Source organism: Pelmatolapia mariae, linkage group LG12, assembly GCF_036321145.2.
Source record: "Pelmatolapia mariae isolate MD_Pm_ZW linkage group LG12, Pm_UMD_F_2, whole genome shotgun sequence".
Lineage (NCBI taxonomy): Eukaryota > Metazoa > Chordata > Actinopteri > Cichliformes > Cichlidae > Pelmatolapia > Pelmatolapia mariae.
Genome location: NC_086237.1, coordinates 37,232,167 through 37,247,615, shown reverse-complemented (window position 1 = coordinate 37,247,615; position 15,449 = coordinate 37,232,167). Strand labels below are relative to the sequence as shown.

The 15,449-nt window shown below is 37.9% G+C and overlaps 1 protein-coding gene across 1 annotated transcript; it reads right to left on the bottom strand.

Moving 5' to 3' along the window:
* Positions 1-5,803: 5,803 nt before the first annotated feature.
* On the bottom strand, positions 5,804-9,658 carry LOC134639069 (protein-lysine 6-oxidase-like). Its single transcript, XM_063490103.1, has 6 exons — positions 9,157-9,658; positions 8,415-8,523; positions 7,313-7,444; positions 7,012-7,168; positions 6,102-6,197; positions 5,804-5,923 (listed from the first exon to the last, which is right to left on the bottom strand). Exons 1-6 carry the CDS (start codon positions 9,656-9,658, stop codon positions 5,804-5,806), a joined length of 1,116 nt encoding a protein of 371 aa, XP_063346173.1.
* Between the last annotated feature and the right edge of the window lie 5,791 nt (positions 9,659-15,449).

Sequence of the window (15,449 nt, the reverse complement as noted above, 5' to 3'; positions counted from 1 at the left end):
AGACAAAACCCACATAAACAACATCAATAAACAAAATAATAGGTGAAATAAGTGGGGGACAATCCTAGGATGACTATGCTAGGTCAGGGTTTGAACAGAGAAGTTTGCCTTTGAGTTCTAGGCAAAAGGGACTGAGTGACAGAAACTGCTAAAAGCTGGAGACAAAATATAGAGTTAAAAGACTGATATATAATATATTATAGGGTTGATCGTCAGAGGCTTTAATTCAGTGTTTCACATGTAGAAACATAGAAATTGAAATTGAAGAAGGGGGGATGTGTTGTTGCTGTTTTTCTTTTCCTTTGCACCATTTTGAGGTCCAACAAGTGCAATTTGAACAACCAAAGCTATGTATCTATGTAACTGAGAAAGAGTGGAGCTGGACAAGCCTATATCGAGTTACATTAACCGCGCTGAGAGGCTTTGATAACTGTTTAAAAGTCCTTTATAGAAAAAAAAAAGCGAAGATAAAATTGTAGATAATACATCAAACAAATATTATTAATTGTTCTGATAATGGTAATAATGAATCTTCAACTTTGTTACAAGAATTGAATTAATAAAAGTGGAGACGAATAATGTGCAGAAATGTGACCTTTATTAGATTTTTTGACCAGATGTGTCCACTTCTTTTCCTTTAATTTTTCAAAGATCAAGTATTATATAGAAATTCATTTTACAACAAGAAAAATAAGAAAGAAAGAAAAGGACAATGATGAGTTAAAGTTAGCATTTACAGAAATGCAGAAACATCAAGTTCACACAACACACAGATTGTTCCCAATGCTCTTAAAATAACCATATTTTTCTTACATTTGAAACCTGCCTATGTAAACACCGCTTTTAATTTTTTAAATTTCTGACTATTAATATCTAGTATCATAATAATGAACTTATTTTAATAACCGGAGCTATTATTAAAAAAGTGGAGCGCCGAGTCTCTCTTATGCTCAGTCTCTCGGTGTCTTTTTCCTTCTGGTAACTGAGGCGTTGTTTCAATAGACGATCTTCGATGAGGGCAGCAGCGCAGACGAAGGAAATGAAGTCCGTTATATGGATCCGTTATCCTTAGAATAAAGACCACACTGAAATCCTGAATGGGGTTTTCATTATAATCGTAATTATATGATTATATAGAATCATAAGGGCAGTTCTTATTGTTATGTTTCATTTCATGTTAAACTAATATTCTTAAATCTATATCTTTATTTTTTAACGCCTCCCTTTTCATGAATCTTAACGTTTGGCTGAAACAATGAAGATTAAAAAAATTGCCTAAATATTTCAATTTTGCACAAACATTTTAAAGTGTTCTTCACCCTCTCCCAGTCTAAATAAGAGCCTTTTTCTGTTATCATTTTGAGCACAAATATTAATACAACTTCACCTTTTTACGCTAAACAGTGAGCGAAAGATAATTTATTTACCCGACCGCAATGATTTAAAACAAACTTCCAAATTCAGTGGTTTCTTTGTCAGCATCCTGGATCTGTCTTCTAAAATGAGCCATTTGACATCATATACACAGTTACATAACTTTTAGTCGCAGAAGCTACTCCACAGATGGGATATAAATGTTAGGTTGTGTTTCCGTGTTTCCATAATAACAGCCTGTAAACCTCTGCTTTACTATATGAGGCATCAGCAGCTCATTTTAACCTCAACACTGACATCTAGTGTCGCAGGAAAGAAAGAAGGAAAGAAAGGAAGAAAAAAAAAACTAGAAAATGCACTTTCTGAAGAAACTGCATGTTTGAACGCTGATAGCTGAATGTTTTGAGCTGAAATGAAATAATTGCTGAATGTTAAGTTAAAAATGTTGAATGAGCTGAAAAAGGCGGAATCACCTGAAGGCTAAAGTGCAGAACTGTTAAAAATCTGAAGTGCACATAGAATTTTCCAAGGTTGGAAAGTATCTGAACATCCTTAAAATCTAAAAAAAAAAGCTGAGTAATGACAAATAAATAAATAAATAAATAAATAAATAAATAAATAAGTCAGCATTCACACTAAATAGTACCATAATATATATAAAAATAATGAGTGATTATATTGTTTATTATTTGCTAAAATGTCTAATAAAGAAATAATCAATAGATTCTTTGTTTTTGTTTTCATTTAACAATAAAAAAAACCATTAATCATTAAAAATGAAGACCATCTACCCAGATAAATAAATAAATATTTGAAACAAGCTAAATACTGGACAGGTTGTGTGGGGTGTCAATGACATAATTTTAAGCACAAAAGGTTTTCCTCAGGTAAAGGCTTGGTGTGACAAGAATACCAAGTAGAAGATAATACTCAGATTACACTTTTATTACCCTTTATACCCGTTTCTTTCCAGTACGGGGCAGTAATACTGTGCCACATAGTTTGTATTTCATCCTCGTCTCTTTAAACTTCTTTTTTCTCATTTCTGTCCCTTCATCTGTTAAATGGTGAGATCTTCCTTCCCACCATCACCAACGGCTTCCTCACAGAGGACCATCTGAATGTTAAGCTTATTCTCAATATTGTAGGTCTTTTTATTGTAATATAAATAATAATAATAATAATAATAATAATAATATGACTGTTCTTGTAAATTGTTGCTATATATGTCACCCAATGGTTAGCAAGTTGCATCAATGTACTGTATAGATGCATCACACTTACACAAATATGTGCTTAATGGAACCAAGCTGCAATCATGGGGCTGAAAAGTGAAGGCAACAGAGAACTGTTAAAAGCTGCAGTCCCTGTAATGGCTACTATAATGAACGTACAAAAGTAAATCAATCATCAGAAACTATTTTTGTTAAAATGCCCAGTTTTACAGGGTGTGTACACGTGTCCTATCACTGGCAGCTGTAGCAATGTTCGGATTTTTAAAGTAACTGACTAACATTAATCGCTTTTTATTTAAGGAGTTGTGCTTCAGTTTTGGTGCATGAAATTTTTGTATTTTATTCCTCTTTTGCTTAGCACCAGTTAGTGGGTATCTGTGTGTTTGTAGATCACCCGTGCAGTTTTTGGGTGCACATTCCTAAGCAAGCTTGCTAGTTGCTAACGTTGCATTCCACTGTTTTGTTCAAATATAGCTGCTTTTGACTAAAAAAAAAACAAACAAAACCAAAGAAAAACATTGTGGCGGTAAAAATAGTCATGCTAAAGCTTCAAAATGTGGATAATGTGGCACAGTAGCTCTTACCATCTTTAATATGCAGCCTAATATCAATACTTGGCAACCTAAGGAATACTGGTATTTTACACTCGTAGCTGGAGCATGTACTTTGATTGTACCTTAGTGCTTATGGAAGAAACTATCCATGACCAAAAGAGACTGATAACATTATTTTTTATCCTGTAATGCTGGCCTGGGGATTTATTAGCAGTGACTCACTTTTGGAGTCAGCCTCAAATGGACATTTGCTTTGTTTTCCAGCCCCAGAGGCTACAGCTTGAATGGTAAATGACTGGTATGTAGCACCTTTCTACCTAATTTTGCGTTTTGCACTACAAGTCTATTTCACACAGGGCTTTTATCTATACTTAAGGCCGTTTATCTAACATTGACATACACACACTGTGATGGATGTATCAGGGGCAACCTGCCCAAGGAAGATCCATCGACCTTCTGATTGGTTGACAGCCTGCTCTACCATCTAAGCCACAGTTGCTGGTGGACACGGTGAAAACTCACATTAAAACAGACAAATGTTAACATGAATGACTTCACATTCAAGCAAACTTTATTAGTGTGATATGAAGCAAAAATGCAGGATGATAACATGAGACATGAGCTTGGCCTATACACAGCTCTGCAGGTATGTGTGGTTACAGGTAATCAGGCACACACACTGTGTACTGTGTTTACACAGTTAACACACACAAACACACACACACACACTTACTCACTTGTAAAGGATTTACAGGCAGGATTTTTTTTGTTCGTTTTTTAAATTCGTAAACACAAAGTGCAAACTTTATATATTTTAGCACCAAAACTCAAAAATCTAGTCTATAGCACCAAAAAAGCATATTAAATCATACAGGATACTTTAAAAATGAAACGTCCATTATATTTAAAAATGCAAAGAAACTGTCATAAGAAATGTGTTTAAAGTTTCAAACATTAAATTAATACTAATGGTAAAAATCTTATTGAGAAGCAGTCTATAGAAGCGCAGAGAGAGCATGCATGTCTGTATGCAGTAACAAAATAAATTCTTTTGCCCCACTCACATGAAATAATTTTTTGCAGTTTAAAATAGAAAAAGCTCACAAGGTCATAAGAAAACTAAATTAAAAGAAAAAACATGATATAAAGGCACATAAATTCCTACTCAATCCTGCCCTGAAATTATTTAGGCTAAAAAAGTGTATCTAATGGCCTTTGGGTAAAAATTAGCTTCCTTAAACAAACTTTTATGTTGGATATAAAAACTAAATGTGCAAAGTAAGAAAAAAATAAGAAACCAGTAACTCCAACTGTCAGATACATGTAGTAGTATGGAAGCAAAAAGTACAATGTCTCTCTCAATATAGAAATACAGTACACATGTAATGAATCAGAACTGCTCTGAAAGCCACAAACTGAGTTATTTTCCATCTCTGGTTTGGATCCATGATAAATCGATCATCTACCCCAGTAACTCAAAAATACTAAAATATTAATCAGCATATCATCCCTATTTCAGGTATTTCTATGTCCTGAGTATTTTTATTGTGTATATTTGAATCATCTGACTCACATGTGAACAAACTGTAAGTTTAACTCCTGTGCAGCTCTGTATGCGTCTTCTATTCATCTTCAGGCTCATATCCGGGGATTCACCTCAATAGCTGCAAAAAGCAAAGCAAAAGTACTGATGATTGATAGATAGTTGGTTCCAGTCATTCTGAATTCATAAATTAGATAAAAGCTAAAGAAACATCCCGTATTTTCACTCAGAGAAGTAAAATTCAGTTTACTTTTCTGTCAGCGAAATGCAGAATTCTGGCTTCGGTGAAATATTAAACTGAGCTGTGGGTATCTTGTAGAGACAGTAGGAAGTGGTTGTGTTCCCCAGAACAAAGTCAGGAAATAAGGTGGAACTCCACAGGTTGAAACAACATAAAGAATCACAAGAAATGTTGATCTTTTTTACTACTTAGACAAATCAGCTGATTAATAAATCTGCAATTGCACCTTTTACATGTGATCATCAATCACAGAACACAGTTACACCTTTATACCTGAAATGAAGTCTTCATTTTCTAGTTTTAGAAAATCTATAATAAAAAATCAGTAATGGATGAGATGGAAAAATCTCCATCTCATCCTCTTCCTAGCATCCCCCTCTGCCACACTGCTCTACTACGTATCCTCCTTCACTACAATTATGAATCTTCTTAGTGGTCTTCCACTTTTCCTCCTCCCTGACAGCTCTATATTTAGCTCCTTTCTCCAGTATATCAGCTATCCCTCTTCTGCACATGTCCACATCATCTTAGCCTTGCCTCTCTAACGTTGTCTCCAAATTGCTCAACCTGCTCTATCCCTCTGATATACTCATTCCTAATCCCGTCCATCCTGATGTCTCCCAGTGAAGCATCTTCAGTTCTGCCACCTCCACCTCGGCCTCCTGTCTTTTTGTTAGTGCCACCATCTCCAGACAGAATATCACAGCAGGTCTCACTACCACCTAATGACGTCCTTATGTTAAAATGCATCAGCTGATTTCTTGTGATGGTAATCACATGGTTCTGTGGCTGTTCTTCTATTTCACAGCTTCACCAAATCAGCCTGAATTAACAGTAAAGGAAACGTAGAGGTTTCTCACGCTGTCATGGTGCATCCAGAGACATGTGCAGAGGTGCCGGTGTACTGAACATCGCATCGAGCGACGTTGTTGTTGAAGTTGGACTCTGGAACTTGCTGTCTGGGGTTTACTGTCACCTGACAGGAAAAGACAGTGTATTACAACACTCATCAGTGCAGGAGGTGAAAATTATATGACCAAATCAATAACGTTTGGCAAAACTTTACTATTTTCAATCTTTAACAACTCAATAATATATTGTTTTGTATTTGAAAAAGGCACAGAAAGGTCAAAACCACGACATGTGAATCAGACCTTCAGGATGTACTTTCCAGGAGAGACGTCAGTGATGTCAATCCACTGACAGTCGATGTCAGCATTGTAGGTGTCATAGCAACCTGGACTCAAACCCTATTAGAAAAACAAAGGGAAACAAAACCCACAGTAACACAGTCCTGTGAACTTAATATAAACATTCACAACACAATTTTAAGACATTTTTGTTGAGGCTTATGAGTAACTTCAATAAGGGATAGCTGTATTCATTCATCTGGCTGCATTTGTGGGTGTTTGGACTGCTAATCTATTCTTTACGACACTTCTGCTTTTAAACGCTGTCAAACTTAATTCTTTCATCATCCCCAGTTATTATCCTGCCTCCCCATGTGAGCCAATCAGCCTTTGGTGTGCTATAAATTTCAGTCTTCTTCCATCATTCTGCCTTTCAAACTCCACCTGCTTCAGCCACCACCAGGGGGTCCTGCCCTATGTCCCACTGTTGCTGGAGTCTGTTTTGCAATGTAGCTTAATTGCATTCAGAAATCATCTAGTTTCAGGCCCTAAACTAGGCTACATACTGTTAAGCAAGAGTACTTTTTCTTTGTTCCTTTTAATATTAAGATTTTTAAAATATTGATTTCTTCTTTTTTTTATTTTTTTTTGTAAAAAAAGCGCATTAGTGAGTTTTCAGCTTTCAGGAACCAGGAAAAAAGTTGGTTTAGCTGAAACTAACAACTGCTTCCTAACACAGTATCCCACCAAAAGTACACATTATACAGTACTCTGTCATATTTATAAAAGATATGACGTCTACAAGTTAGGTTACTGTGTTTTTCTCTTTAGTAATAGTATAGACGTAATCCAATATATAAATTAATTTATTTCAGTATTGTACCCAAAAATGACTTAAACACTCATTAACAATTCAACAAGTGTGATTTTGTACCTGAGTGTGTGAGGTGCAGGCGAAGCGGCGATAGTATCCTGGATCACAGGAGGTGTCCTCCAGACAGAAGCTGGCCTTGTGACCCTCAGCCACTTGACTATAAGTTCGGAAATCCAGCAGCTCGTACAGGCTGAACTCGTCCATGCTGTGGAAGTGACTGAATAACACCACAATAAAGTCACAGTGTGGCAGTAAACTACCAAATAACTGGGAAAGTAAGTCCAGGAACAATACTGGGATAATAAATGTATACCAACGTGAATCTCTAAACCACGTTAAACCCTTTCATCCGGCAACCTACTTATGACAGCTGTGCCACTCCCAGGCATATCGAGGTTTGCTGGGCAGGAAGTCGGCCGTTCCCTGGTTCTTCACCCTCTGAGGAAACCTCAGTAAAACTCTGGTGTCATAATCCTGAGAATAACGAGAAGACCTAGAGGAGGAGAGATGGTGACGAGAGACGAGCTCAAAGTCAAGTCTTCAGTGTGAATGAATAAAAGAGTCCTCCAGTGAATTCTGCACAAACACTGGGTCTTGTGTCCATCACTGAAATGGAAATGATTTGGAATTTCAGTAGATGAGGTATGTTCCATGTAAAGTATGTTATTAAATGTATCTTATAAATTATATAATATTCTTTTGGGACACAGGTAGATGGTTACCCAAATACAGCACTTCATCAGAATCAGAATCAGAATCATGTTTATTGGCCATGTATATGTGCAGATACATACGAGGAATTTGGTTCCGGTAGATGGTGACTCTCAAGCACAGCATCAGTTGATATCTATCTATCTATCTATCTATCTATCTATCTATCTATCTATCTATCTATCTATCTATCTATCTATCCATCCATCCATCCATCCATCCATCCATCCATCCATCCATCCATCCATCCACACACAGCAATTTCCTAATGTTGTAAATCTGCTCAACATTTAGCAAGAAATTCTGATTCTGATACTATGTAAAAAACACTTTTAAGTGTATATGCTGACTTCTGTACACCAGGGGGCGCTGCTGAAGGAACCTGCAGTAAGTTGTCAGCTTCCTTCACTGAGCTCCTGAATTTTGGTCAGTCCTAGCTTCACATTTTTATGTCATACAGAGAAATTATCTCAATGGGAGTAAAAAAAGGACACCAGCATTTGTCTGACTGTGCAGCTAGTTATTAGTGAAGACATCTGTGCCTCTCCTTTTATACTGTTTCACATCTGAAACTAAAAAAGCCATTTTGTCCATACACACATTTTTTTTTCGTTCAATCAGTCACTCATACTCACATCAAAGTGAAGTTACAGCTGATTGGTGAATTTTAAAACACACACAGTGTGAAAATAAAATGTATCTGATAGCAGGCAGCAGAACCGAGGCCTGCAGTCAGCTGTGTGATATCTTACGTGGCAAGGCAGTTCTCCTCTGCAGCACAGCGCAGGTTGTACATGGGCACTCTCTGGACGTAGGTAGCGAGCTGGATGTAGTATGGATCAGGAACCAGATCAGGGAGTCCTGCAAACAAGACACAGCAGATTTATACTGGCAATCCTGGTTCATCATGTTTTCATCCCTTTTCACTTTCACTCACACGACATTATGACATCAGAAAGTAAAACCTTTAAACTTTAAAAGTGACACCTTGGTCCAGTATACTACTGCGATACCGTGTAGTTTAACATGTAGGTCTAAGCTGAAAGCCAGCAACATTTAGCTTTAAGATCAGCCCCTTAAGGCATATTATAAATGTGCTTAGGAAAAACGTATAAACTGGTCGTGCCAAATAGTCAAAGCTGAAATAGGCTGTTACAGGATCTTTACACTGAAACACCTGCAGGCATCGTGAACATGGAGGAAGGCTGTAGAAACTGCAAATCTACCTTATTTCAAGTCAACATTTAAAGGGTTATTGGTTGAGCATAAACATTGAGCCTATAAAAAGCTACATGTAGACAAAATAACATGAGGTTATGAGCCAACACTTAACACAAGAGATACGAGGTGTTTAAATATATGGTAAGCTCACAGTCTTATGAAAAAAAAAACCTTCCGAGCTTTTGTGTAATTTTACTGATTTTAATTATGCCAGCTTGTTTTGTGGTGGTTTGTCAGTGACGTCCTAATGAATAAACAAGCTAGTTTTCTTACCATTCTGGTGGTAGCTGGTGCCATAACCGGGTCGGGGTTGAACCCGAGGTCTAGGTCTGTAGTACGAGTTGTAGTAGTTATAGTAAGGGTCATAGTTGGAAGGCTTGTAGGGGTCGTAGGGATCATCTCCCACCATCACGTCCTCCCGTCCGACCGCGCCGGAGTCAGGTCGCTGCCGCCGCTGGTGCGTCATGGCGCGTAATTGCGCCGAGCTGCTGGCCGCAGGGACCCTCGGGGAGCCCCGGGCTGTATCGTTAGCACTGCTGAGGACAACCACGGGGTTCCCCTGGCCGGGTGATCCGCTTTGCCTCCTTGCGGAGGGCCTGTACTGAGAGCCACGGCTCAGGATGCTGAAAACCTGCCCGTTATGTTGCCATGTCAACCCCCGACGAAGTGCATCAGCAGCAGGACCTTCCTGGGCGCGAGCTCCATCCAGAAAAGCACAGAGAAAACAAATGTGTGCAAAAGAAATCAGCAAAACGATGGGGGAGAGCTCCTTCATTATTAATAGTAAATCTCTTGAGATTTTAATGAGAGTTGCTCTTCTTCCAGCCACACAGCTGCTGATTCAAGGACTTCCTCTCAAATGTTTGAGTGCAACTTCTCCTGAGAGAGAGAGAGAGAGAGAGTGAGAGAGAGAGAGAGAGAGAGAGAGAGAGAGAGAGAGGTGGTTTAAGTTTAAGTATCAGATGTGGCTTCAGACTCTCATTTGGTGTAATTGTAACTTCTTTATTCTCTCTTCAACTCAAAAAATAAAAAAGCATACAGTTGAAACTGAGTTTTGTAGATGTCCAATAAGTTTCCCAGCAGTCTCCAGCTGTGTGCTATCAAATGGGAATTATTTTTACCAAGTTCACAAGTGCACTGTAGAAATTAGAGTTAAAGTCAGTCCCTTCCACTGCAAGTACAATCTCACAAAAGTACCCTGGGAGCCAGTTACTGGACCTCACCGTAACTACATGTACCTTTTTGCAAGTTTATGTTTTAAAGTACCCAAAGTTGCATATTGACCATGTCTGATAGAGTTTAAGGTGTGATAACAGGAGGCAATTTCAACTTAGCTAAGTATAAAAACAAATCAGGTGAAATATGCATTTTTCTCTAAAATATTAAGCTTTTACTGTATTTTCTTGTAAGTTGACTGAATGTATTTCATGCATTCTGTCAGGTTTATGTTATGTTTATCTTTCTTTCCTAATTGCAGTATGAGGAAGAATTTAGCACTGACATTTCACAGCAAGAAGGTTTTGGGTTTGACAGTATGAGGTTTCCGTTCTCCCTGTTGTAGCAACTGTTTAGTCTCTCAGTCTAAACACATGAATATTACATTAATTGGTGCTTCTAAAACTGGTCATAAGTGCAGAAATAATAAAGCTTTGAGTGTTTATTAAGGTTAGAAGAGTACCATACAATAAATTATAAATAGTTCTTAAGTTTCATGACTTTTTAAAATGTCCAGTTTGGTGCTATTACATCAAGATGAAAAAATGTTAGTAGAGGTTCAGGAACAGTCTATGTAAGGCACAAACTACAAGGGTACAGAGGCAGTACCTTAGAGGTTATGATACCAATGACAAGCCTTTGTGCTGCTGAAAGTACAGTACTGTATTTTCTGAGGGTGAGAGACTTTACAAAAAAAATACAGATGCTCTCTCTCTTTCACACACACACAATGTGAAGTTTATTGTCTTGGTTTACATGTTTGAAAGAGGCTCCTGATTTTTACACTAAACATGTGGAAGGCTCGACCAGCAGTTTCACACATTGTCCTATTTGTTTTCATTCAGGCTTTTTCTCCAGGCCTCACAATTATAGTTCATATCCCAGCCAAACCCAAACTGCAGATGCAGCTCAGGAGCACCAGATATCATGAAACTGCAGCTTTACCCAAATGTAGCAAATGGAAAATATCATCAGGGGAGATTTGTGATTTAAAATGGATCATGACAGCAATGCATGGAAACCTTCAAATTCCAGATATCAATGCTGTGGATGGATTTCTCCATGAAGCATGGCAAAGTAATTTTGACCGTGATTCAGAAAGTTCGATGTTTATGCACAAGAAAAAAAGAAAGCAAATAGCTGCATGTCAGAAGGAGTTGGTTTGAGACATTTCGACACTAAAATCTTATCAAGCTTTACTAGAAAAGACGGCATCAAAAACAGCTCCTTCTTTTTCACTTTTAAATTCCAGGCTATTGTCTCCTCTTCACAGGATGAGGCGTAATTAGGGTGATGCTTTGACTTCATAGCAGTCCTGTCTCAGTCTAATTATGTCTGTGGCCAGAGCTGCTCGACTTTACTCAGAGATCTAAAGATACTGATTTCTGACTCACTATTGCTTTAGCGTGTCCACCCTTCATTTAAAAAGAAGAAAAAAGACCTCTCAGGGTAAAAAAGGAGTCCAGTATGCTCCAGTTTTCCAATTATTTGTGGCCCAAAACTAGAGGCTTATATTTTGTGGGTATTTATGGTATTAAAAATACATATATCATTTTTTTAAATATATTTTTAATCATAATAAGGTGTGCTCCAGTGACTCGACACCTACAGGTTTTGTCTGGCTTTATTGGAAAATAATAAGCTCCTCTCATGCTGAGCACTCAGGATGCTTTTAAAAAAAAAGCTGAAATTGAAGCACTTACCAACTGAGAAGTTTCCTCCTCTGAGTGCACAGTAAAACACAACCTGCCACCCACAGAGCCACAGGTCCTTCCCTTTAAACCAATCCAGATAAATCACTTCAAATGCTTTAGGTTACACTATACATTTTCTGTTTAACATGTCAGTGAGTTATGAATCCAGCCGGAGCTAGCGGTCTTTCACGGTAACACTTTAAGGAGAACCTAACCTGTATCCTTACCTTGGTCCTTGTATATTTCCTCTAATGAGATGGTAAAAAAACTGCTTGCTCTTGTTTGAGACCTTGAAAATGTTGTTTACAGTTTGTTGTCCTTGTTTTCATGTTGCTTAATGTGCAAAGTACTTATTTTGGTATCCACAGTTTGATAATGAACCTGTTCATTGTTCCCTGGAGGAACAGTGGAGCATCTGCAAATTATCAGCTGCTTCATCTACTGTGATGACAGGAGTCTCACCAGCTCTGCAGTCATTGTTTGGAAGAAGCTCAGAGAAGTAAAATAGATTTTAATTATGTTGGTACCCAGAAACTGTCTGAAGACTAATCAGTGCTCAAAATGTTAAATATGTTTCTCTCTCAGTTCCTAATTTATTCCTTTTAACTGATTAATTCCTGTTAATACTGATACCTGAAACTGGCACTGAAATTGTCCAATCAACATGTTTGTTTGTCTGTGAAGAAAAGCCTGTTCAGCAATGTTAATTCAGGGGTTCAGATGGTAAAGCCTGGGGATTTGCCATATGCATTTAAATGAATAAGCAATGAAATGATGATCTATTTATAAAGAAATAAATGGGGGAAAGACACAAAGACCGTTGAACTGGAGCTGACAAAAATAAAAACATTGAGAGCAATCCTTATGTAATGTGTGACACACTCATGGTAGAAGAAGTGGGGTAAAGTAAAGAGAAAAAAAAATCTAAACAAGCTCATTATCAAGTACTATGAATTTCACATTGTTGATGGGGTTGATGGGGTCATCTACTTTCTACAAAGGTTTGCTCCAAGCCCTGCCCATATTACAAGGCAGGTACTTTTTGCTCATTACCTCAGGACATGTATAAAGTTGCAGGCAGTACAAATGCAGAACTCCAAGCTTGTGCAACTAAAATCAACCCATTCAGCTCTTGTGGTTGCCACTTTTTTTCTTTCTGGCTTCAAATATCTGACACAGTAGACTAGAAGGTGAAAACATAACTTTATAACTATCTGCTGCCTGTAGGCTTCCATATTGATTTTACAGTTCTTTTACTTCTCAATTAAATGCTTCATGGCCTTGCAGCAGCCTACTTGTCTGACTTGCTTCCTCCAGGACTTGGAGCGGTCGTAGACTTTGTTTATCTGTGGTTTGTAACAGAAATATGATGCAATGTAAATACTGCCATTATATTGTTGTAATTATGCATTTTTGACTACATGTGAAATGTGTTCTTGTCTTGTCTGCTGCAGAGTTTATCTGCACAGGAAAAAAAAAACTTAGAATATTTCTCTAAGAAATCATCAATCTACACCAGATATGCATGAAAATCATACTGATTCCTTTTGTCTTAAATTCAAAGAACCACACCAGGTTGCCTTGGGGTTTTGTGTTGGAGCAGAAATGCTTTTGCATGGTGTTTTGGTGAGTAGCTGCAGGTAGCTGCTTCAGCCGCAAACACGTGTACAAATTTTAACTGATTCCTTCACTGCTAAAGGAAAAAGTGAACTGCCTGAACAAGAGTCGCTTTTTTACAACATTTGTGTGAAGATCAAAGGTAGGCGGATTTTATCACAGCGCACTGCACTTCCCTTTCAGCAATACAAGGCTGTTCCCAATGAGAAGCAGGTGTCGGCCTGATCTGACACTTTAAACAGCCTCATAATGAGGGCTGGCTACCTGGAGGGTGCCTACTGCACACGGGACACATAACAACCCATGGAAACCAGGCACAATAGCAGTGCCTTTATCATTACAAACATCATCATAACCTTTGGTATGTGTAGAAAACAGTGGATGAAACGAGAGATCCATAACAAAGCCACGAAATTTAAAAAAAAAACCCCCAAAACATATGAATGATTGTGTTGTCAGCTCCCCGTCTTAAACCATGTTTAAGGTTTGATGTTAGTCAGTGGCACACCTGCATTCAACAACTTAGACACGTGAGGCACGTGACAGCACTTCATTCTAACCATGTGTTAAACTACAGTAGGGGGTCTCAAATGTCTTTTGGCACCCACTTCAGAAGTAAGGTCACGCCTAGCACCCCATGGTAGATTTCTTTAAAGAATCAATTTAAGATGAAGTACAAAAGCATTAGCAATCCCTCGTTTGTGTATTTTTTCTAATAGAAACCATATTCATGAGACTTTGGGTGGCAGTAAACTGCAGTGTGCATGGCTGAATGGGTTAAAAGCATTCTTATATACCTGGTCAGTACAAAGCTGCAGTTACATCCCCCCATCAATTTAGTGTGAAAACACTGATTATATCACACCAGATACATTCATAAGCTTGTGTATCACAATTTAACATGTGATATTTAAACAACCAAAAAAGACACTGTTTTCTGAAAAATCACTCTTAAACATCAGAATAAAATTTTTAAAAAATATTATAATGAATCATTAAAAGAAAAAGCGTTTTTTTTTTTTCACCCTGAAAGGAAGGCTTCAGCTGCTGGTTGAGTCAGTGGCTTTTGGTGCCGTTCCAAAAGTGTCATCAAATAATTGGTGACAAATTAAACTTGGACGAATTTTTTTTTTTTAAATGTGGTTGTCTAATTGCAGCTTTGTGGGTTTTATTTCCAGCCCCAGCACATGCCATCCATCCATAGGTCAAGTAACCAAACAGCAGGTTTCTCCTGGTGTGTGTGTGTGTGTGTCTACTTATTATGGTTAAAAGGCAACAAGTCAACAAGTGAAGCTGTAAATCAGTCAGGCCTTCAGACACTCTTTCACTGTGATCTTTATTGTATTTGTCTGTAGTTATTTCCATCTTTGTCCTCTAAATTTTATTTAATTTAAACTAATCCATACGAATTGTTGATGGTAAATAATGGAAATTTGAAAAAGCTAACATGCTACCAAAACCAAAAAATGTTATATAAAAGGTGAAAAATTTGGAATCAAAATATAGGCAGTAAACTTAGTCTTCCCATCCATCCATCCATCCATCCATCCATCCATCCATCCATCCATCCATCCATCCATCCAACCAGAGCATTGCTTTCACTTCATTGCTGCTGATCTGCTTGTAAAGTTGCTGAGAAACTCATGGAAAACACATCAACCAGCTGGCCCCTTCCTCTAACCCTGAGGTCAAACAGCTGGGGGACAGATAGCACCCATAAACAGCAGAGCGTGGGGGTTGTCATTTCTGTGCAGTTACTTTGACGAGAGAACCTGTCAATCAACCTGTATGGGCAGGGCTGCACGTTGTTGGCACTGGTACTTTCATCTGGTGGTCTCTGCTCTCCATGTACAGTTCAGTATCTGCCACCTGCTCGCTTGTAGTAATCTGATTGTGACACTCAGACAGTGACCTCTAGAAAAGCTCCATTTTACAGTTGACTGATGTAAAACATCAACAACAACAACAAATAAAACAAAACAAAGCAAAGCAAAAGGCTTTTGTAAAATTCCTCAGAGCACTAACTGTGTCAAAACCCCT

What these genes read in the sequence shown, in the direction of transcription:
- LOC134639069 (XM_063490103.1), bottom strand. Translation starts at nt 9,658, where the DNA reads ATGAAGGAGCTCTCCCCCATCGTTTTGCTGATTTCTTTTGCACACATT. An exon ending in CACCAGCTACCACCAGAATG is followed by an intron (nt 8,524 to 9,156) that starts GTAAGAAAACTA and finishes TCTTGTTTGCAG; the next exon opens with GACTCCCTGATCTGGTTCCT. An exon ending in CCTGCACCTCACACACTCAG is followed by an intron (nt 6,198 to 7,011) that starts GTACAAAATCAC and finishes TTTTTCTAATAG; the next exon opens with GGTTTGAGTCCAGGTTGCTA.